The sequence below is a fragment of the Lithobates pipiens genome, unplaced genomic scaffold (genome assembly GCF_037356315.1).
Source record: "Lithobates pipiens isolate NorthernLeopardFrog02 unplaced genomic scaffold, aLitPip1_a1.2 Scaffold_22, whole genome shotgun sequence".
Taxonomy (NCBI): Eukaryota; Metazoa; Chordata; class Amphibia; order Anura; family Ranidae; genus Lithobates; species Lithobates pipiens.
Genome location: NW_027507784.1, coordinates 154,525,056 through 154,550,451, shown reverse-complemented (window position 1 = coordinate 154,550,451; position 25,396 = coordinate 154,525,056). Strand labels below are relative to the sequence as shown.

The 25,396-nt window shown below is 42.5% G+C and overlaps 1 protein-coding gene across 2 annotated transcripts in view; it reads right to left on the bottom strand.

Moving 5' to 3' along the window:
- CREB1 (cAMP responsive element binding protein 1) overlaps positions 1 to 25,396 on the bottom strand; it is a 117,779-nt gene that overhangs the window by 29,879 nt on the left and 62,504 nt on the right. The window contains exons 2-4 of one of the 2 annotated variants that reach the window (XM_077448495.1): positions 13,699 to 13,820; positions 7,170 to 7,316; positions 6,433 to 6,533 (exon numbers count right to left, since the gene is read on the bottom strand). In XM_077448495.1, coding sequence (XP_077304621.1) covers positions 6,433 to 6,533; positions 7,170 to 7,316; positions 13,699 to 13,812 — 362 coding nt within the window. In that variant the 5' untranslated portion in view covers positions 13,813 to 13,820. The remainder of the gene's footprint in view (positions 1 to 6,432; positions 6,534 to 7,169; positions 7,317 to 13,698; positions 13,821 to 25,396) is intronic. The other variant, XM_077448496.1, reaches the window with a different exon arrangement.

The window sequence follows — 25,396 nt, the reverse complement described above, 5'->3', positions numbered from 1 at the left end:
GAACTGGGAGCTCCTCTGACATTGGAGGAGTTGATTAAGGCAGTGGAAGAAAGTCCAAATGATAAAGCCCCGGGTATTGACTGGTTACCTTCAGAAGTATATAAACAATATGGTGAGGTTTTGCTTCCAGAATTATTGAAGGTCCTTAACCAGGCTTTGGAATCATTCAGGCTTCCTTAATCTATGAGGGATGCTTGTATTATTGTATTATCAAAGCCGGCAAAGGACCCTTTGGCTCCGGAATCCTACCGCCCGATATCATTGTTGAACTCGGACGCTAAGATTCTAGCCAGGGTCCTGGCTAAAAGACCAAGTAGATATATGCAGGGATTGATTAATCGTGACCAATGTGGACGCGGGAGGACGGGGATTCGGCAAATGTACTGGAGGCGGCTCTGTTGGGCTCGTACGAAAGCTTGTCTTATTTGGTGTATAGAGGTCCGAAGGCTTCATTGGAGCTGACGGCCTCGATGCGAGCAACAATACGGGCCTGGGACAAGGTGCAGGCCTTGCTGAAACAACCAGAGGGGAGTTGGTCTCCTGACACTCCTCTGTGGTTTAATCCTAAATTGCCGCACTTTGGAGAAATCCCAGATCCGGTTATATGGGCCAAAGTTGGTGTTAAACAATTGAAACATGTGGTAGGACGGGGGAAACTTTTAACGTTTGATCAGCTTAAGGTTCAATATGATCTTCCAAATTGGTATTTCTTTCGATACCTGCAGTTGCGGCACGCTTTTCTCTCTCAGTTCGGTACTGGGGCTGTGGAGATGGGAGTGTCGCCTCTGGAGAAGACGCTGCAGACGGAGGACCTGAAAAAGCCTCTTTCCGTAGTGTACAGACTGTTGTTCCATGACAGACCAAAGCCTATCCAAAAATGTAGAGACATCTGGAGTGCCTTGGTACCTGACTTTGACGGGGAGGATTGGGATGACATGTGGGGCTACCCGTTTCAGACCCTAGTCTCGGCTAGGGACAGACTTATTCAGTTTAAATTACTGCATAGAATATATTACACCCCGGCTAGACTGGCCAGAATTTATGGTACGGATGCGGAGGGATGCTGGCGTTGCACAGCTGACCGAGCTGACTTTGATCATGTGTTTTGGCTGTGTCCACAGATTGTTGAGTTCTGGAGGGGTGTAACGCAGGTCTTACAGTCTGTACTTTCGGTGCCGATTCCGGCTTACGGTCGCGACGTGTTTGCTCGGGCTGGTGGAGGAGTTGGCACCTCGAAAGGCGCAGAGGACTCCGATTTCTCTGGCGTTATTTTATGCACGTAAAGCTATCCTGTTATGCTGGAAGAAACCTGCACCTCCAACGATTTCCTACTGGAAGGGTTTAATTAATAAAGCTTTGCCGTTATACAAAGCCACTTATCTCAGTAGAGGGTGTCCTACTAAGTTTGAGAGGGTGTGGAGATGCTGGCTTGATGCTGCAGATACTGTGAATTAATTGCTAGGCGGGAGGTGCACTCCCTGAGGGGTGGGGGAGGGGCGGGGCGTGTGCTGCTATATTTGGGTTGGTCTACATCTTCATTCTGGGTATTCAAATCATCAGTTACGGTATGAGTCATTTTTGTTGTATGGGAGATACGGTTGTGTTCATAAAATGAGCTAAGAAGTTGAGCGGAGGGCTGCACAAGGAGGAGTTTGTTGGGTGGGGGGTGGGGGTTTGGGGGTTTTGTTTTGGGGTTCCTTTTGTATGTTTGTATGTTATATGTGTGTTTAAAAATCTTCAATAAACATAAATTTTCAAAAAAAAAAAATCGTGACCAATGTGGCTTTATCCCAACAAGGTCTACAGCTATTAATATAAGGAGGCTTTATTTGAATACGCAAATACCAACTGATAATATTGGGACAAGAGCGATTTTGTCACTCGAAGCTGCGAAAGCTTTCAACAGTGTCGAGTGGACATATCTGTGGGAGGTGTTGGGTTTGTTTGGCCTGGGGGACAAGTTTATAAGGTGGATCAGGATGCTGTATGCCACTCCGAGGGCATGTATGCAAATAAATGGCACGGTTTCAGAATTTTTCCCACTATACAGAGGAACAAGACAGGGGTGTCCCCTTGTCTCCTTTACTATTCGCATTGGCCCTTGAACCACTGTCTGAGGCCGTCCGACAGGCGGAATCTATTTGCGGATTTAAAAAAATTTGGATCGTTTTCTGGATACATTATTAATTGGGATAAATCCGTACTGCTTCCCTTAGACAATCCTAGTCTGCCCAGGTTAAGAGAGGCCCCCCAAGTTAAAATAGTGTCATCATTTAAATACTTGGGAATAATGATAAACTCTAGAATAGAAAACGATTTAAATGGATAACTTGTCACCTATTCTTAACAAATTCCAATTTAAGAGCATGGCGTGGACCAAATTGCCATTATCGGTGGTAGGCCCTGCAAATCTCATAAAAATGATCTGGACCCCTCAATTGTTATATATACTCCATAATTCACCGATATGGATAACTTTAAAATGGTTCAAAAAACAGAATCAATATTTCGTAGACTATTATGGAAAGGAAAAACCCTGAGAATTAAGTTATCAATTCTCCAGAGGGCAAGAGATTGGGGTGGATTAGCAGTACCACAGCCAAGACTCTACTTCATAGCCTCCCAGCTTCAGCATTTTGCAGGCTGGGGAGAAAGGAATTGGGAAGACCCCATACAGGTTTTACTGTTAAATAACAGTTTTCGATATAATCTTGTGGCTCAGTTGGAATCCGGAGCCCTGGGTAACACCTGTAGGGGTCTAACAATGACACTTATGAATAGAGTCTGGAAGGAAATGAGGAGTATAATGAAATTTGAAGGAGTTTCGAAATACCCCCGCTTTGGGGGAATAAGCAATACAAAGAATTATATAAATTGGAGGGATTCGAAAGCTGGCTCTCTAAGGGGCTCCAATATATAGAACAGATGTTTACACATAATGTTCTGCGCTCCTTTCAGGACCTGCAAGAATCCTTTCAACTGCCTTCTAGTCACTTCTACAAATATTTACAATTACGGCATGCGATTCAAACTCAGTTTAGAATGGAAAAGATAGTGATAAAACCTACCCCACTTATAACATCATTAGCAAGGGGGGAGGAAAAAAAGGGCTTGATCTCGTCTTTATATGGTCAACTGATGAGACTATATCAGGATAAAGTTGTCAGCCCCAGTAGAACAGGCTGGGAGAGAGACATAGGGGACATCTCAGATGAAAACTGGCAAATTATCTTGAGAAGGGTACCCCTAGTATCATTATCACCGGCTCAATGCCTGACACAACTATTTATAATACATAGGGTATACAGAACACCAGTTAAATTATTTAAGTGAGGCAGACGCAATTCTCTGGAGTGTCCTAGATGTCAAAAGTCTCCAGCTGATTTAATACACATGATGTGAAATTGTCCAAAATTGGCTAGATATTGGTGAGAGGTGGTTAATATAATCAATGCTACATGTAATACACATATCGACAAGACCCCTATGACATGTCTACTGGGATATTTTGACGAAGAGGTGATATTAGCTACTAGACTATTGTTTATTGCACGTAAGTTAATTGCTCTAAGGTGGATATCTTCGAATGCACCTTTACTTCAGGACTGGCGTCTTCAGGTAAATGAAAACATATTGAAAGAACAACAAATTGATTGCAATAGGGGAGAATCCAATAACTGGATTAAAATATGGAAACGATGGATATCGGATCCACGGTTAGCTCCACCCTCACTAGTAATGGGGGAGTCTGTATTGAGTGGTTAGTACCGTTTTCTTTTTCTGTTGAGTGGGACAGTAAACGCGGTATTCAAAGGAAAACGGGGTAGAGATATATACCAGAGGGCAGGAAAAAAAAATAAAAAATTGTAACGATAAAAGATATGGGTAGAAACAATCTTCTCCTTTGTCAGCTTGTGGTATATAACTCACAATGGAAACTACGCTATGGATTTAGAAAAAAGAAGAACTGCGCTAGCCACCAGATACCCAATGTGATTAGGGTATATGAAAGTATCAGACCCACACTGTGGGTCTTAGTATCTAGTGTGTTAATATTGTGAATTCCCCAAACTCAATATATGTGCATCAAACTCTGTGCATAAACCCCTAAACCATAAAGATAAGAATATAAAGAATATATATTTGCTATTAGGCATAAATGACCTATCGAAAAAATACTAAATCTGCGTTCAGAGACACTCTGTATAATGTCCATACAGTCACATATCAAAAAAATTTGAAAAATTAAATAAAAAATAAACATAAAAAATAAATGTCCATATAGTGAATGAACACCAGTGAAACAAAAATTTCAAATGAGGTACGGCAATAAAGAAAAGTTCCAAACGACTGAATTGCAAATGCACGGATTGAAAATCTTCTCCAAAGACGTGGTGTGCTTATCCCATCACCGAAATAAATGAATCAGCTCCTTACCAGATCCAGACGACCCCCCGTTACAGAGGGTCACCACAAGCAGTAGTAGTCAAAAGGGTGTCCGGATAGCGCCTCCTCCTCAGATGGTCACGAATCTTCCACACGATGGGGTTATGGCTGTTACTCACTCCCAACACGACGTGGTGTCACATAAGGGAAAACATAGGCTCCAGGGGTATAGTTGTTGCTTAGGAAGGAGTGAGAAGAGAATGACCTGTCATTCTCTTCTCACTCCTTCCTAAGCAACAACTATACCCCTGGAGCCTATGTTTTCCCTTATGTGACACCACGTCGTGTTGGGAGTGAGTAACAGCCATAACCCCATCGTGTGGAAGATTCGTGACCATCTGAGGAGGAGGCGCTATCCGGACACCCTTTTGACTACTACTGCTTGTGGTGACCCTCTGTAACGGGGGGTCGTCTGGATCTGGTAAGGAGCCGATTCATTTATTTCGGTGATGGGATAAGCACACCACGTCTTTGGAGAAGATTTTCAATCCGTGCATTTGCAATTCAGTCGTTTGGAACTTTTCTTTATTGCCGTACCTCATTTGAAATTTTTGTTTCACTGGTGTTCATTCACTATATGGACATTTATTTTTTATGTTTATTTTTTATTTAATTTTTCAAATTTTTTTGATATGTGACTGTATGGACATTATACAGAGTGTCTCTGAACGCAGATTTAGTATTTTTTCGATAGGTCATTTATGCCTAATAGCAAATATATATTCTTTATATTCTTATCTTTATGGTTTAGGGGTTTATGCACAGAGTTTGATGCACATATATTGAGTTTGGGGAATTCACAATATTAACACACTAGATACTAAGACCCACAGTGTGGGTCTGATACTTTCATATACCCTAATCACATTGGGTATCTTGTGGCTAGCGCAGTTCTTCTTTTTTCTATTTTTGTTTGATATATTTTTGGTATATATTTGAATTGCAGCTTCCGTTCAACACTATTTGCTTCTTTTTCCCGTAGCGCAGTTTTTCCCCTCTTTTTCCTGTACGCTATGGATTTGTCGCCCGGTGAGTGCGTGTTTTTTTTTTTTTGTGTGCGTGTGTGTGTGTGTATGTCTGTATATGTTTGTAAATACTTGTGTCTAAAGGATGCTTAGGAAGTATATATGATAGTGGCAAGTAAGAAAAAGAGAAAAATATAAAAAGATGTTTTGCACGGATCAATCGAAATAAATAGGAAAATGAGGATAGGACGTACTAGCGGTATAAGGAAACAAAATTGTAAAATATATACTGATGCTGTAACTTGGTCTGTTATAACTTGATCTGCTATATTGAAATATGTCAAATAAAGAAGTAAAAAAAAAAAAAAAAACACCAGGTTTGTCTCTTACTACCTCTAGCAGAGGAAACCAGGTAAGACATACAAACTACTCAGAAGAAATCCATAATATGCAATATATAGGCTTGTCTTCACTTACCTCGTCCCCGCCGCAGGGTAGTGTTGTGCCAACCTTCAGGGTTATGGGTTCCTACTCACAGGATAATCTTCCCTGGACCAGTAGAAGACTCTGCCAGAGACTTTCGTGCCACGGTCATATTAGTACACCAAGCCTGGATCCCAGAGCCCAGCCCCCCCCCCCCCCCCCAGGGAGAGAGATTACAGGCAAAACCTTGTTTCTTCCATTCACAAGGCCTGGGTACCATCCATCTTAGGCATTTAGTATTGGCCCAAGGCATGGATCCAGTTGTATAGCTCCTAGGCTCCCTCAGGGACCATCAAGCAGATCTTTCTTCTTAGCACATCTTTTACATGATCAACCACCTTAGACATTGGCGGAAAAACTGAGGTGCACCCCATTGGGAGGGGTTATATAGGGGAGTAATGCTCCTTAATTGGGGTTAACCAGTGTGCAATCACCTGAAGATGACTATCTTACCTACTAATTAAGGCTCTGCGTCCCATGATGTATGAACAAAAAAATTAGGTGCACAGCTACTGTTTAGTGATGCTTTAAAGCCTACCTGTATGATGGCCGTCTTGACAAAATTTCTCTGCGTTTCTGTGAGTCTGTAACACTATCGACTGATTCCTGGGAGTCTTCACTCTCTGCAATGGTGGATATCTGACAAAAACAAAGAATATTTCTAATCCATTTTTTTTTTTTTTTAGGATATACTTCTTATAATAAAAATAGGAAAGGCAATTAGCTTAACATTAAAAAAAAGGACCCTCAAAAGCTAAATTTTAGAAATTCATGCACTTTTGTAAAATGTACAGGATTACATATGGGTTAAGTTCAACAAGGTGCATGCCACCTCATGGGTGTCTCTCTCTAGAATTTTCCATTTACATTTTTATGGAATGCTTGGACCATCTGGTCTCAGCTTCTGTAGCTGCAGAGTTGTGTGCAGCCACTCTGCCTTTTGTTACATTTCTCTACTGTTGTCTGGCTCTGAGTTTTATTGAAGAAAACCAACCTCCACTAAAAATAATTGTAGAAATGCATTAATTTTTACACTGTAGTTTTCTACCATGTACTCAGTCAGAACAAATGTACACTTTCAATATGAAAACTGTGCACATTGCATTTTTGTTTTAGCCCTTTAATAAAAACGATATGATGCAAAACCCAGGACAACAAAAAAAAGTAATAAATACATAAACCTGTAGCCCAGAGTGCAAACAGGGAAACTCCACATTAACAACCTTAAATATACTAAGTGTAACACACTAAATATGGATTATTAAAGTGACTTACTTGTACTGTCTGCACTTGTGGGGACTGGATGACAGATGGCTGTGCAGCTTGAATAACCCCATGAACTTGAACTGTCTGTCCATTAGGAAGTTGAACCAAAGTCACTGTGGGGGGCGAGGATGTTGCATGTGCAGCTGCCATGGAAACCTTAGAGTAGAAGAAGAAGAAAAAAAAAAACCTTAAAACTATAAATTACAGCATAATTCTTTTAATAGGGTCATTTTTTTAATTGCCATTCTCAGATTATTTTCTGAGTATGTGCATGCCGAGTCCTGACTGGATGTTTTATTAACGTGAATCTTCACAGATTAGACAACTCTAAACAATCATTCAAAGCAAAATTGTATTAAAAGAAAAAAAACAAAAAAAACAATCATACGCATCTAGATGGCTACATGGTGCAGCTGTCCCCTGCTGGCTGTACACTGATCAAAGACCACCAATCACTCAGTTCTCGAGTCAGCTCCGAGCAGTGTGGTTACTGTCAATCAACATTCTGTGCTCTGCCCCTCCAGCACCTACTGGACTGGACCCCTCCCACTGCCAGGGCAAAATCTTTGAATGAATGAAAAACCTTCTCCTTTTTCCCCCCACTAACATCTCTGAGCAAATCAGGAACAGTTTGCTGTTGCTGCTCACAGAATTGAAAAAAAATGTCATATCTGCTCTTTGTGCACCAATACAAAATCACAAAGAATCCTGGAAGTAGATCTCACAAGGTCAACAAGTGATGATGTCACAGTGTAAATAGATTTTTATTGGCTCTAGTAAAACATAAAAATGTGCAATTATGTTCCACAACACGCATTCAAAAAAGAAATAAAAAAATATGAAGGTGGAAATGGACAAGTGTGCACCTAGCCTTAAGCCTCATACGCACACAGACGTCCGACTGACTTTTTTTACGTGGATTTTTGTCTGAATGGGCGTTGGCCATGAACTTCTGCATACACACGGCAGAACATTTTCAGCCAACTTTCACCAACGCACGTGGTTTTTCAGCTCTTTACCGCCACCCTTTGGACAACTTCTGCTATTGTTGGCTGATGTTTAGCATTGGTTCTGAGTATCCGTGTTTGTACTTTGGACTTTCGTCCAATGGACTTGTATACACACGATCAGATTATCCTCCATCGGACATTTGTTGTCGAAAATTTTGAGAGCATGCACAGCGAACATTTGTCCATTGAAAAAGCAACATCAATTGTCCCATGGAGCATACAGACAGTCGGATTGTCCTATAAAACAAGTCCGTCAGACCGTTGTCAAAAAGTCCGATTGTGTGTATGGGCCATTAGAGATAACTCTCTAGGACAGCTATTTAGCCACTTGACCTACAGAAGGTTTACCCCCTTCATTTTTTTTCTAATCAGCACTGTGTTACTTTAACCAGCTCGGTCATGAAAAACTACCCAAATAAAATGTATATATTTTTTTCACACAAACAGAACTTTCTTTTTGTGGTATATACTCACCACTTTTTTTTATCTTTTGCTATATAAAACAAAAAATTAACTTTTTTTTTTAACACTTTTTGTTATAAAATTTTGCAAACAAATAATGTTTCATCATCAATTTAGGCCAAAATGTAGTCTGCTACATTTCTTTGGTAAAAACAAAAAAACACAGTGCATATTATTTAGTCTTTGCAAAAGTTAGAGTCTACAAACTATGATATAAATATCTGAAAATTGATCAGTTCTGATGTATTGATGGCATATATCTAATTTCTTGAGACCCTAAAATGCCAGGACACAATACCCCCAATTGACCCTTTTTTTGCAAAGTCGATAATCCAAAGCATTTAGTAAAACGCATGGCAAGTTTTTTGCAGTAGTAAAAGTAATAGTTTTTTTAAAGATTTAGAAATTAAATAATTTTTTTTTCTCAACTTTTTTTCAGACAGGACCTCTCTCAGAAGGAGAAAAAAAGTATTTCTTACAAAATTTGAAACCAAGGGGCCACAATGTAGAGGTTGACATTTGTTGTTTTACCGGTAATCTTTGAAACCATTTTTAATGATTTTTTGGATTGGCTTTCCAGAGTATTAGTAAGGATTAGCTGTTTATAATTTTATTTGGTTTTTATTTTCATTAAATCCAGAGATTTTAATTGATCTTATTTATGAGCATGCCATATAATTTGGTCGATTATGAATTTCAGGCATTATACATACAAACACACACACACACAAAAGTGAGTACACTCCTCACATTTTCACATCTTTTCACGTGACAACACTGGAGAAATTACACTTAGCTGCAGTGAGTGTACAGCTTGTATAAGTGTAAATTTGCTGTCCCCTCAAAATAACTCAGCACACAGCCATTAATGTCTAAACCGCTGGCAACAAAAGTGAGTCCTCCCTAAGTGAAAATGTCTAAATTGGGCCCAAAGTGTCAATATTTTGTGTGGCCACCATTATTTTCCAGCACTGCCTTAACCCTCCTGGGCATGGAGTTCACCAGAGCTACACAGGTGGCCACTGGAGTCCTCTTCCACTCCTCCATGATAATATCATGGAGCTGCTGGATGTTAGAGACCTTGCGCACCTCCACCTTCCATTTGAAGATGGCCCACAGATGCTTAATAAGGTTTAGGTCTGAAGACATGCTTGGCCAGATCATCACCTTTAGCCTCTGCTTCTTTAGCAAGGCAGTGGTTGTCTTGGAGGTGCGTTTGGGGTAGTTATGTTGGAATACTGCCCTGCGTCTGTCTTCGAAGGGAGGGGGGATCATGCTCTGCTTCAGTATGTCACTCTGCTGGCATTCATGGTCATGCAGCCCCAGACTATGACACTCCCACAACCATGCTTGACTGTAGGCAAGACACACTTGACTTTGTACTCCTCACCTGGATGCTGCCACACATGCTCGACACCATCTGAACCAAATAAGTTTATCTTGGTCTCATCAGACCACAGGACATGGTTCTAGTAATCAATGTCCTTAGTCTGCTTGTCTTCAGCAAACTGTTTGCGGGCTTGCTTGTGCCTCCTCTTTAGAAGAGGCTTTCTTCTGGGACGACAGCCATGCAGATCAATTTGATGCAGTGTGAGGCGTATGGTCTAATGATCGACAGGCTGACGTCTATTTCCCAAAGACAGCCTCTGGATAGGATGCTGAACATGTGCACTCAACTTTTATGGTCGACCATGGCTCTGAGTGGAACCTGTCCTGTTAAACCGCTGTATGGTCTTGGCCATTATGCTGCAGCTCAGTTTCAGGGTCTTGGCAATCTTCTTATAGCTTAGAACCTCTTTATGTAGAGCAACATTTTTTTTTTCAGATCCTCAGGGTTCTGTGTCATGTTGAACTTCCAGTGACAAGTATGAGAGCGTTAGAGCAATAACACCAAATTTAACACACCTGAGACCTGAAACACTAATGAGTCACCTGACACCAGGGAGGGGAAAATGGCTAATTGGGCCCAATTTGGACATTTTCACCTAGGGGTGTACTCACTTTTGTTGCCAGTGGTTCAGACATTAATGGCCGTGTGTTGAGTTATTTTGAGGGGACAGCAAATTTACAGTTCTACAAGCTGTACACTCACTACTTTACATTGTAGCAAGTGTGAAATTTCGTCAGTGTTGGCACATGAAAAGATAATAACATATTTACAAAAATGTGAAGGGTGTACTCACTTTTGTGAGATACAGTGTTGTGTATATGAGTTTGAAGATTGAATACTCCAATATGTTTTATAGAATTTATTTGTTTGTATTAGGTGTGTTAAATTGTATGGATAATGATAGGAAAAAAGTTATATTTTTCACTTAATTGGACTGGAGAGACGATAAAAAAAAATGTGTGTAATATATTTTATATATATATATATATATATATATATATATATATATATATATATTTTTTTTTTATTATCGGAATGTGGCATTGCACCCGTGATCACTTGTGACAGAGCGAGAACTGGGATCTGTGTGTGTGAACACACAGATCCCGGTTCTTTCAGGGGAGTAGACAGATCGTATGCTCATACTAAGTGTGAGCACCGATCTCTCTCTCCTCCTAGACAGTCCCATCCCCCTACAGTTAGAACCCACACTAGGGAACAGTTAACCCTTTAATTGCCCCCCCAGGTGTTAAGCCCTTCCTTGCAAGTGACATACAGTAATCAGTGCATTTTTATAGCACTGATCGCTGTATAATTGTCAATGGTCTCAAAAATGTGTCAAAAGAGTCCAATTTGTCCTCTGCAATATCTTAGTCCCGATAAAAATTGCAGATCGCTGCCATTACTAGTAAAAAAAAAAAATTATAAAAATGACACAAATCTATCCCCTATTTTGTAGACGCTATAAATTTTGCGCAAACCAATCTATATACACGTGCTGCGATTTTTTTAAACCAAAAATATGTAGAAGAATACATACCGACCTAAACTGAGAAAAAAATGTGTTTGATACAAAATATGGGATATTTATTACAGCAAAAAAATATATCGCAAAAAATAAAAACCGCAGAGGCGATCAAATACCACCTAAAGAAAACTGTATTTGTGGGGGAAAAAAACGTCAATTTTGTGTATGTATTACAGAAAGTGGATAGACACTGGCGATCACTGTAACTGCCATGTAGAGTGATCCATCCTGCAGAGATTGAGAGAGTTAAGGTTTGCAATTTTGTCTCTCCTGTGGAACACAACTGTCAGTGGTCTGAATGTGTGCAAAAGTGCTTTGATGCTGCTGATTACCACCGATCGCTGTGTATAGGGCTCCATCCTGAAGGCATTGGGATAAGGTGCATCCCCTTTGATGAAGTTAGAATAGACAAAACATGTAGGGCGAACTCGATGCTGGGAGTGAGTAGGAACTGTGTCCTGTCATTTTTGCTGTTTTTGTGAATTGGGAAGGATTGGAGTGGCTGGCGGACTTTGGCTTCTGTGCAAATCTTTGCCTACACATCTATATGCTTGATTCTAAAGGTTATGCTTTTGCGAGTACTTGTGTCAAATAAATTTGGATGTTTAAGATACTACACTATGGGAGCCTGTTTTTAGCTATGAAATCTAACCACTGAATGGGGAGAGGACCGCGGTGGAGGTCAAGTCTTGAAGAGGACTGCACCGGTTTGGAAGTTCTTCATAATTAAAACAAGATGTTTTTCGCCTGATCTTGTAGAGAGATAAGCACGCACTTCCCGTAAGTGCGTTTTTCTGTATTAGTGGTGGTGGTCATTTTGGATCAAAAGATATTTCTACACTTGGAAAAATCATATTGGTGATGAGAACTTTTTAGTCATTATACCGTTGGATTGCTTAATTTTAACTTAATACATGAAAATATTTTTAAAAATTCAATAAAAATTTCCAATTATTTATTTGGAGGATTTTATTTGATCACAATATTTATAGAATAATTAATTGTGCACAAATTCTCACAAAGAACAATATCATTGAGTCAGCGCCGTACTTATAATTTTGTTATATCCCATCAGAGTACACGGGGGGTTGAGAAGGATTTTTTTTTTGTGATTGCTTGTCGTTTGAACTGTCAGGAATAGCTTTCATTCATGACACAGTAGTGTAAACTAGGGCTGCACTGATATATTGTCTGCTGTAAATTATCGGCCAAAAATAAGGTTATCAGCAATTTGGAAATAAAAAAAAATAAAGTTACAGATAATGGCCACTTAAAAATGCTTGTGGTTTTGCCAGGATTTTCATAGGTGATGTGACTCAAAAACTGAATCACGGGTGCGTTTTTGCGAAGTTTCCAATGAACTGCAATAGGGAGGTGCATTGCACCACAACGGAAGAGCAATGGATTAGTGTGAAGACAGGCATAGAATTTAAAGGGATGTATTTTTCTTCAGCTTTTCTTGCGCTTTTTTTTTTTGTAAAGTCAAAATTGCTTAAAAAACTATTAAAAAGTCAAATAGAATACAATTATATATATATATATATATATATATATATATATATATATATATGAATTTATTTATTTATTTTATAAAAGCTTTCCATTTCAGTTTTGGTTTTCAGGCAAGAGCATCCTGAATTTTCAGTTAGGAATTTTCATTATGGTGCACCACTAAACAATGATGTCATGAATGGATTCCAGCTTATGTGGGAATGCAGCCTAAAGTCTCGTACATACTACTAAACCACTGGGTTGAACGAACGAACCCCCACCCCCGACAACTCAGGTCAGAGCCGCTGTCCTAATAGCCCGATGTTAGTACAGTGATCTACCCTGCTGTTCTATTGTGCTCTGATGGGACACCCCCCCTCCCTCCCGCCACTAAAACACTGGTCAACACTCTCTGCCATCGGCTGAGAGCGCTGAAGGGGAGCGGGTCGGCAGACCTATTTCGGTCATGACCCTTCAACAAAAGCAGGCTGAACGACCGACTTCTGTCAGACTGGCTACCGCACACATGGGCCGAATGACGGCCAGTTTGTATTAAACCAGCCAATGCCGCCCGACATTCAGCCCATGTGTACTAGGCTTAACTGTGATAGCCAGAACTGTAAAGGCATATCAGTGTCTTCACTGCACATTTTATACCTGTGCTAGTGTTGCAATCTGTGGTTGGGTCTGTATGGTCATCTGTTGGGCTTCTGCTTCCGTAACAGCTGCATCTCCACTCTGCTGAGTCTCTGCACCAGATTCCATGGTCATTTAGCAACCTAAAAACAACGTATTCTTTATCAGAAGTTAACATAATTCAAAACGCAATACAATAGAGCAGTATTATACAATTATTTAAAAATACAGTTAATTACACAATTTTTAGATTAAGATTAAGGGTCTATTCACACTGTCATTCTATTACGTTGCAACGTATGCTAATGAGCATTGTGTCACACATGGAATGTGCAAAGCGTTAAGACTGGCCATTCATTTTTCATGAACCATGCGTTGTGGTGTGCTGCAACGCATGTGGATTGAGGTGTAATGCAAAATGAATGGCATTGCAATGTGCCAATGCTCATAACATGCAATGTGTTATTGCACACGTTACCATAGCACACTACATCATAAAAGTGTGCTTCAGCTTTTTCCTGAGAACCTATAGTCATGTGACTTTCCGTGCAACCATCCCGCTCATCAAATAAGGTCTTAATGTGCCTAGTTGATTAAAATCACATTTACTTTACCCCTGGCTGCCAAACAGCAGTGATTGGTAATAAAAATGTAATCATTTAGCTGTATAAAGTGCATTATTAGGTGTTAACGCTAATGTCAATAAGGTCTTGGACAGGCTAGATTGAAATGAACCAAAACGCAAAATTTGTTTCCAAAACCAAAAGGTCATTCTCTCAGCATCCAGCTGCAACATGATCTTAAAATGAGTGAGATTTTTGCACGAGAACGTGTACGATTCACGTTTCTCCAGATTCTGTCTGTTCTTCATCTCTTTATTACGGTAATTTTCTTTTTCTCTTTACAAAAAATAAATAAAAAAATGGGATTTTTGTACTCGCCATAAAATCCTTTTCTCTGATCTTCATTGACTGACACAGCACCCACCCCTTCTATTTATGTTTTACTGATTTTTGACAAACTGAGCTGCTGGGAACAGAGTGAGGGGTTATAGTAGCCAGTAGGACCTCCCCCTGGGTGGTACTGTGCTGTTTTTTATGTGCTCTGCCTAGTCTTCTCCTAAAGGTGGCAATATAACCTAAGGTCAAGATTAAGGTGCTGTGTCCATTAATGAACATCAGAGAAAAGGATTTTACGGCGAGTACAAAAATCCTTTTTTTCCTCTTTCATTGATGGAATCTTGACCTTAGGGATGTCCCCAAGCAGTGTCAAAAACGAGGGGTGGGAACAGAAAGAAAATAAATGCCACACATAACAAAAATAACTCCTCATTGCAACTTCAAATGGCCACCTGCAAAACCTTTCCGGCCTGAAGCACGCATCTGCAGATGCGCCCACATCAACCTTGTAAAATTTGGTGAAAGTGTGAACGGACAACCAAGTCGCCGCCTTACACACCTGGGAAACTGACGCTTGATGCCAGAAAGCCCAGGAGGCACCAACTGCCCTGGTAGAATGTGCCGTGACAGGAAAGGGAGGCACATGGCATAAGCCTGAACCCCAATCGTCTGATCCACCGAGAAATGGTGGCCGACAAGACCGCCAGGCCCTTCCTCGGACCAGCCACTGACACAGATTCTGACCTCCGGAAAAGGAGCTGTAGCGTGACAGATACACCCACAGAGCCCGAACCACATTAAAAGAATGCAAAGCAACCTCCTTTGGATGCGATGGCTGTGGACAGAAGGACGTACGAACAACCTTCGGAAGAAAATAAGGCTGCGGAAGCAGCAACGCCTTATTCTTGTGGAGGATCAAGTAGGGAGACTTGTATGACAAGGCCACCAACTTAGAACCCCGCCTTGCAGCCGCGGTTTCTGAAGCACAGAGAGCACCAAATACAAATCCCCCAGGGGGCAGCGGCGGCCGTACTGGAGGGGCCACATGCCGAACCCCCTGAACAAACGTACAGACCAATGAATGAGTCGCCAAAGGTTGCTGGAAAAAAAAAAAAAAAAAAAGACAGCCAAAGCTAATATCTGTTCCTTAATGGTGCTTAATGCAAGTTTCTGATCCACTCCTCTCTGTAAAAATTGCAGGATCCTGGAAATTGAATACGTACACGGACGTCACCCCATCTCCTCACACATGAAGATATAGGCTTTCCACGTTCAATGATAAATCTTCCAGGAAAAAGACTTCTGGCCCCTTAGCATAGTGGAAATTACCTAAGCCAACAGTCCTCGGTCCCTCAGCACCTGGCTTTCAACAGCCATGCCGTTAAAACCAGCGACGGTAAAGCAGGATGAAGTATCGGACCTTGCGACAGAAGGTCCTCCCACTTCGGCAGCTGCCAAGGAACATCCGCCACCATTCTGACTATGTCGGCATAACATGGACGTCGAGGCCAATCTGGGGCAATCAGAATCACTTGATTCCCCTCGGCCTCTACTCTGCGTAGCAGACGAGGGAGGAGCCTGAGAGGGGGAAAGGCATAAATCAGCCGATAATGCCCCCATGAATCCATCAATGCGTCTGACACGTTCGCCCAGATATCTCTTGGCCTGGTCACAAACCTCTGCAACTTCCGATTGAACCGAGAGGCCAGGAGATCCACATCCGGCATTCCCCACCTTAGACAAATGAGCCAAATCACTTTCGGATACAGTGACCATTCCCCCTGGTCCAGTAACCGACGACTGAGGTAATCCGCTTGCCAGCTTTCTACACCCGGAAAGTATACGGCTGACAGAGCTGGCATGTGCCGCTCTGCCCACTGTAGGATGTGAGAGACCTCCAGCGCTGTAGCTGAGCTCCTTGTCCCTCCTTGTTGATTCACGCCGTGGTGTTGTCTGACTGTATCCTGACCAGACGTCCCTGCAGCCTCTGCGACCATGTGGAGAGGCACCGCCTGATTGTCCATAGCTCCAGTACATTGATCAGCAGGTGGGATTTTTCCTGCGTCCAGTGACCCTGGGCCGAATGAAAGCCCCAAACTCCCCCCCAGCCCATCAGGCTGGCGTCCGTCATGATCACTGTCCAATGAAGAGGGAGGAACGACTTCCCAGACCGAAGAGCAAGAGACCTCAGCCACCAGAGAAGCGCTATCTAGCTGGCTCACCCGAATTTGACAATCCGGGGATGTCAGATTTGTCCCATTTGGACAGGATCTCTTTCTGCAAGACTCTAGTGTGGAATCGAGCATACAGTACCGCCTCGAAAGTGGCTATCGTGAGGCCCAGAACTCGCATGCAAAAGCGCAGCGATGACCACCTGCGGGACATCAATAACTGCACCGCTAATTGAAGAGTCTGCAGCTTGTTCGAAGGGAGAAAGACTCTTGCCTCTGAGGAGTCTAGAATCATCCCCAAGTACTCCAGTTGCTGAGTCGCCACCAACACCGACTTCTGGAGATTCAACACCCAACCAAACTCCCTAAGATTCTGTATGGTGATCGCCACATCCTGCCTTAATTCTGAGGCAGAAGCTGCTCTCAGGAGGTCGTCCGGGTAACCCACGATCGCGATCCCTCCCTGTCTCAGCACTTTAGTGCAGACCCTTGGCGCCATCGTTAAACCAAAAAGGGAAGAGTGCTCGTCCTCAACCGCAAAAAAAAACAAAAAAAATAAAAAAACGCAGAAACCTCTGGTGTCCGACACATATGGGGGCATGCAAGAATGCGTCCTAGATGTCCAAAGATGCCAAGAAATCCCCTTGATGAAGTGCAGTGACCATGGAACTAACCGATTTCATCTTGGACCTCCGCCCCTTTAGGAAGCAATTGAAGGCCTTTAGATCCAGGACCAGACGGACCCCTTCCTTCTTCGGGACTACAAACAGATTGGAGTAGAATCCCTGAAACCTTTCTGTACAGGTACTATCACCCCAAGCAGTAGAAAGTTCTCAAAACAGGGACTCCCGATGAGAAGGAAGGAGACGAAGTTTGTAGGAAAAAAAAAAAGAAAAAAAAAAGAAATCTGTCTGGCGGACAAGAAACAAACTATCTTCTAGCCTAACAAAACCAGTTTACAGACCCACTGGCTGGAAAGGAGAGAGGTCCACCGGACTGCAAACTCCCGAAGGCAACCTCCCACCCGAGATTTGAGCAGAGGCGAACCTTCATGTGGCAGCTGATTTGTTTGCAGGTTTGTTCAGCTTGTGAAACCAGGAAAGCTTTTGTCCCTCAGCGGGCACCTTGCTGGACTGGGAACGCTTACCTGCCAACCCCGGCTGGCGTAAAAGCCGCTTCTGGTGGGGAAAAAAGGAGGGTCCTTGCCTACGGCGTGGCTCCTTACTCTTTCTGGACTGTGGGAGCAAAGTACTCTTTCCCCCAGTAACATTCTTAATAATGTCATCCAGCAAGGCGCCAAATAGCCTCTCACCTTGGAAGGCCAAATCCGCCAGCGCTTTCTTAGATGCCTGGTCCGCACGCCAGCATTTAAGCCAAATCAGGCGACGCAGCACCACTGCTGATACTGAGGCTCTAGAAAGCAAAGGGGCTATATCCAGGACCGCATCACAGACATACTTAAGGCCATGCACCAACTGGTCTGCCAGTTCCACGCAGACTGGAGAAACCTGTTCCTTCCCCAACTCGCGGTGCAACAACTTAGCCCATTCAGTAAGTGTTTGTGACACCAGAGCCATGGCCAACACCGGCCGCAATGCCGAACCCACCACTGTAAACATGGACCAGGCAACAGTCTTGGCCCTTCTGTCGGCAGGGTCCTTGAAAGAGGAGGACCCTTCCACTGGAATTGTGGTTACCTTATATAACCTAGATGCCGGGGGTCAACAACCGGAGATGTCCATTTTCTCAGGAAACTCTCCTCAAAAAGGGGTAACATTCATATCGGGACCACTGCAGGCTTTCCCACTCTTTGTAAATAAAAGTATCAAAATAAGTTAGAAAAGCCTTAGCGGTGCGGACCGGCTCGTGGGACCCAAAAGGGTCCCACAAGCTTAAACAGCCGCCCAGCGCTAGAGTGTAACAGAGACCGTTCCCCATGGCTACAAGAAAATGGTCACCAGGCGCCTCAGGTGAAAGCGCCAGGAAAATGGCCGGTCTCCAAGAAAATGGCTGCGGTTCCCGCGGCGACCATTCCCCCCACATGGCGCCACACAGAAGCCCAACAAAAACACCAATAAAGGGATAAAAATGAGCGAACCACCAAACGCCCAGCGCAGCCCCCTGCCAGGACCCCCTATGCCCAGTCACACAGCGCCCACTTAGAATGAGGAGAAGGGAAAGAGGCAGGGAGAGAAGAAAGACCCCCTAGTCGACCTCCCAGGGAATGCCCAGCTACTCCATTCTGCCTAAACAGGTGGAACTATACTTACCCCTCCTGCAGGGACTGCTGGACACACACTACACAGACAGACCCATCACCCGAGTAGTACAGGGTGCCTGTCGGCCACGGCACATTGCAACTCAGACAGCAGTAGCCCGGTCATATGAGAATAAAGCTCACCAGCCACCCCTGAACCAGAACGGGGACTGTCACAGCCGACCCATCGTATAGCTAAGGTCTGCACACGCTTGATGGCCAGGCTGTGGAGACTACCAGGATCTATATTATCCAGCCTGTCACCCAGCCCGGCTGTTGATTGTAGATCACAGGAATCAAAAACAGCAAAAAATAAATAACAATTCCAAGGACCATTGGTCCCCACAGGGAGTCAGGTCCTTCTAGACTAGGCAGAAAAAAAACTAAGCTGCTGGGAGCAGAGTGAGGCCAGTAGGACTGCCCCCTGGACGGTACTGTGCTGTTTTTTTATGCATTCTGCCTAGTCCTCTCCTAAAGGTGAAGATATAACCTTAGGTCAAAATAGAGGTGCTGTGTCCGTCAGTGAACGAAAGTGAAAAAAAAAAAAAAACAACACACATTTACATCATATCATCCGAGCAATTTACATTTCCAATGACGCATTTTGAATGACAATTGTTTGGTCATGCAAAAACTGTACCCAAACTCTATTTTTATCATTTTATTCTCAAAAATAGAGCATCCGGTTGTGGAATTTAATCACCAATGGGTTTTTTTATTTTTTGCTAAACGAAAAAAGATTAACATTTCAAAAACAAGCTTTTTTTTTTTTTTTTTCTTTTAAACAACATTTAGCTCAAAATTTATTCTGCTACACTTTTTGGTGAAAATAACCCAAACTGGTATATATCGTTTAGTCTGTGTGAAAGTTATACAGTCCACAAACTATGGTAATATATATATATATATATAGATGCGCCGGCTGTGCCAATGCCAATGCCGAGCCAGTGCAGTTGTGAGTTCGAATCCCAGCAGCGGCAGGCTTGGATCGACGTGACTGGCCTGGAGGCTGCAACAGGAATGGTGCAAGTGCATTGGCCCCTGGAGGGGAGGGGAACCTAGAGGCGATTCAGTTCGCATTGTGCGCTATATAAGTATTTCATTCATTCATTCATTCATTCATATATATATATATATTTTTTTTTTTTTTTTACAAACTATGACCAGAGCAATATAATGTTACTATAGTAACATTGTACTACTCTGGGGAAGCGATCAGGATTATAATTTTTTTGTTGTTGCTTATAGCAGTGTATTATATTGCTATAAACTAGCATTTTACCGAATGAAACTGAATTAGTCTGTTTTGTTGCGATTGGTCAAAGCTTATTAAATGGCACAGATGGGCTGTGATTGGCCCTGCCTGTAAAATGTGAACAAGTTGACCAATCACAGCTAGCAACACAAATGTACACAATGGATGGTACGAAAGAACGTCATCCATCGTGTATAACTTTCATATGACCTGCTGTGATTCGTCACGACGGTCACATGGTTCCCGGTCACATGGTTCCCGGCAGCGAGCCGGTACTCTGATCAGTCATCTGGTAACAGATCGTGCCCCTACGTGGCCCGGCGCTTCCTGACAGGATGTCATAATAATCATAAGATGTTCAATCAGGATAAGAAAGCCACCATCCAGCTGCCATTTACTACATCTATAGGATAGTGATCATATGAAGTAATTTATCACATATTTGTTTGGTTTCATTTTAAATCATGATCACAGAAATTACCCAAATGGCCCTGAGTATACATACCATGGAATGTTTCCCCACAACTGTGGTTTTTAAATTGCAAATTAGTGTCTGTGTATAAAGCAATGAGTTAACTCTTAAATAAAAAGAGTTTTTGGCATGATCAGTCATATTTTCAACATCAATGCCAAAATTTCACGATTTTTGCCAGGGTGTGTAGACTTTTAAGCACAACTGTAAATTCCCAGTCATGTCAAGTCACACCTTAATATTTGGTAAGAGAACATCTGCATCTCCCTTGACACAAGGAAGAATTTGCATGGCAACTTGAATGCACTTTATGGTCACGGTTTCATTGCGTGCAATTATATTGATGCATGAGATTTTATTTATTTTTTTAATGCACTACAGTATATAGTTTCGTTTCTTTTGTGAACATTTCATTTAGGATATGAGGAAGGAATGAAGAAGGGGCGCTGATTTGGTGAAAAAGCACAAATCTGGAGAATCTGTTATCTCAAGCATTGCATGATCCTCTGGTTTAGGAGTCAAAATATGTGGTAATATGTGATTAAACTCTTCCTCCTTCCCCTATAAAAATATGACAAGATTTAGATGTTGGACTTTAACTGACTTTGGGAGTTTGCGGTACATTTTTGCACAAAGCATGTTTTTTTGGAGGGTGGCTGATTTTTTTGGAAGCACTGGATTACAGTGAGGGAAAAAAAAACATTTGACCCCCTGCTGATTTTATACGTTTGCCCACTGGCAAAAAAAAAAAAAATATCTATAATTTTAATGGTATGTTTATTTTAAAAAGCGAGAGACAGAACAATAAAAATATCCAGAAAAACATATTTTTTTAAAGTTATGAATTTATTTGCATTTTAATAAGCAAAAATAAGTATTTGACCCCCTTTCGCAAAACACAACTTACTACTTGATGTAAAAACCCTTGTTGGCAATCACAGAGGTCTGAAGTTTCTTGTAGTTAGCCACCAGGTTTGCAGATATCTCAGGAGGGATTTTGTCCCACTCCCTTTGCAGAAACTCGCCAAGTCATTAAGGCTGGTGTTGGCAACTCTAACCTTCAGCTCCCTGCACATATTTTCCATGGTATTAGGGTCTGAAGACTGGCTAGGCCTCTCCTTGACCTTAATGTGCTTCTTCTTGAGCCACTCTTTTGTTGCCTTGGCTGTGTATTTTGGGTCATTGTCATGCTGCAATACCCATCCAGGACCCATTGTCAATGCCCTGGCTGAGGGAAAGAGGTTCTCATCCAAGATTTGACGGTGCATGGCTCCGTCCATCGTCCCTTTGATGCGGTGAATTTGTTCTGTCGCCATAGCAGAAAAACACCCACAAAAGCATAATGTTTCCACCTCCATGTTTGATGATGGGAATGGTTTTCTTGGGGTCATAGGCAACATTCCTTCCTCCTCCAAACACTGCAAGTTGAGTTAATGCCAAAGAGCTCAAATTTGATCTCATCTGACCACACTTTCACCCAGTTCTCCTCGGAATCATTCAGATGTTAATTAGAAAATTTCAAACAGGCCTGCACGTGTGCTTTCTTAAGAAGGGGGACCTTGCAGGCACTGCAGGATTTCAGTCTTTCAGGGCGCAGTGTGTTACCAATTGTTTTCTTGGTCACTATGGTCTCCACTACCTTGAGATCATTGACAAGAGTCTCTTGTGTAGTTACGGGCTGATTTGAGAACTAGCATGGAACCCCAGACCGAATGAGATTGACAGTTATTTTGTGTTTCTTCCATTCGTGAATAATCGCACCTGTTGTCACCCTCTAAGCTGCTTGGCGATGGTCTTGTAGCACATTCCAGCCTTGTGTAGGTTTACAATCTTGTCCCTAACATCTTTGGACAGCTCTTTGGTCTTGGCCATGGTGGAGAGATTGGAATCGGATTGATTGCTTCTGTGGACAGCTGTCTTTTATACAGGTATAGAAGACACCTGGGAGCCAAAAAGCTTGCTGATTGATAGGGGATCAAACACTTATTTCACTTATTAAAATGCAAATACATTTATAACTTTTTACAATGTGTTTTTTCTGGATATATTTGTTGTTATGCTGTCTCTCACTGTTAAAATAAACCTACCATTAACATTATAGACTGATAATTTCTTTCTCAGTTGTCAAATTGTACAAAATCAGCAGGGGGAGCAAATACTTTTTTCCCCTCATTTTACTTATAATTTCACGGTATCTGTCCAGGGGATCAAGAATTACACTGGTCTACAAGGAGAAAGCCTTGGAAATTAAAGTAGATACAATTTTACCAGAATTAGGTCACTAATACAGGAAAATTAAGTCCTGAGTATAAATTGGCTCTAGATTTGAAGATACAGCTTCAGGTCAAAAATCACATCAAAATAATTCAAAATTACGAGAATGGATGTGCGATTATACTCCATAACTTTTCTGCAAAATGTGATATTCCATTGAGAATGGTGTCACACCATTCGTTATAAAATTGTCTTTTTATCGATAGCAATAACATAACTTTCCATTCATTTATTGCTTTTTCATGTAACATTTAAATGCTCCCTCCACACCACTGGAACTGTAAAGGGCATGGACTTTTTCTTCCCGTTTAGCCAATGACAGATAAGTTGCACATGTAATGCAACCATAATGAGGGGCCCAACTGTTGTCCTGATCCCCTAGTGTGCATCCAAATATCGGTGGTATGCCTTTTTTACCACTGCTGTCATACGGCACTTTTGAGATGCAAACGTAGCAGAAGTTATCTGCTCTGTTTATACAGTTTTGAGGCATCTTGGCTTCCGAGGGAAAAGATCATGCAACTTTTCTCTGGAAATGTTAGGCAATGACACTTTCACCAACTACTAGATGTACCTGTATGATGCGGAAATCTGACCAAGACAAATGTGCCTTGCAATAAAAAATAATAATAATAATAATAATAAAGTACCACGTTCATTGTTCTACCATACTTTGTCGAAAAATTACGAGGCATCATGATCATCAGACACCTCCATCCCTTGTAGGCAAATTGCCTGTGCATAAATCTTTATTGCAAAATATCTTGAAAACTTAAACCAACCACCTTTATCACCTGTAAAAACACTCCAACTTTGATAAAAGCATAAAAACACTTAATGGAGCAATTCAATGATTCATCAGTTTTTGAACCATAAGCTTTTGCCAGGTTTTGCTAAAAAATAAATGAAGTTTTTTTTTTTCCACAAAATTGTCATAAGTTTTTCCTCACACACAGCATATGCATACTTCCAATTACACCCCAAAATACATTCTACTACTCCTCCCGAGTATGGCGATACCCAGTTTGTGTGACTTTTACACAGCCTGGCCACACAGAGAGGGCACCAACAAGCGTTATTGGAGCATAAATGACTCCTCTAATTTACTAAAGACCTATTACATTTGAAAAGGCCCTGGAGCACCAGGACAATGGAATTACCCACTAAATTAAACCATTATGGAAAACAAACACCCCAACGTATATTCTATGAGGCATTATGAGTCTTTCCATGGTTAATTTTTTTTTTTTTTACACAAGTCTTCAGAAAACGTGGAAAGAAACCTACATTTTTATTTTATTTTTACTCAAAGTTGTCAATTTATCAGATATTTCCAACACATAGCATGCACCGTATTTATCGGCTATTACACGCACTTTTCCCCACTTAAAATCAGGGAAAATCGCAGGTGCGTGTTTTACGCCCAATCCCCAGCCATTGTGAGCCTCTGGGCGGCTTTCAGCCGCCTTCGGTTCCTCTCGACGGCTTTCGGGCGCCTTCAGCCACAGAGAAAAGCTGAAGGCGCCCCAAATCTTCAGAGAATGGCCAAAGGCGACCAGAAGCCGCTGAGAACTACCAAGCTCCGTCCAGATACACAGGACATCCGACTCTGTATCTCGGCTGTGCCATTTTTAAAAGTGAAGGCTGTAAATGACACTGACAGTGTGCAACGATGGACAAAGCTGCACGACGAGGCTGAAAATGGTGGACAGGGCTGCACGACGAGGCTGCAAATGGTGGACAGGGCTGCACGACGAGGCTGCAAATGGTGGACAGGGCTGCGCGACGAGGCTGCAAATGGTGGACAGGGCTGCGCGACGAGGCTGCAAATGGTGGACAGGGCTGCGCGACGAGGCTGCAAATGGTGGACAGGGCTGCGCGACGAGGCTGCAAATGGTGGACAGGGCTGCGCGACGAGGCTGCAAATGGTGGACAGGGCTGAGCGACGAGGCTGCAAATGGTGGACAGGGCTGCGCGACGAGGCTGCAAATGGTGGACAGGGCTGCGCGACGAGGCTGCAAATGGTGGACAGAGCTGCGCGACGAGGCTGCAAATGGTGGACAGGGCTGCGCGACGAGGCTGCAAATGGTGGACAGGGCTGCGCGACGAGGCTGCAAATGGTGGACAGGGCTGCGCGACGAGGCTGCAAATGGTGGACAGGGCTGCGCGACGAGGCTGCAAATGGTGGACAGGGCTGCGCGACGAGGCTGAAAATGGTGGACAGGGCTGCGCGACGAGGCTGAAAATGGTGGACAGGGCTGCGCGACGAGGCTGAAAATGGTGGACAGGGCTGCGCGACGAGGCTGAAAATGGTGGACAGGGCTGCACGACGAGGCTGAAAATGGTGGACAGGGCTGCACGACGAGGCTGAAAATGGTGGACAGGGCTGCA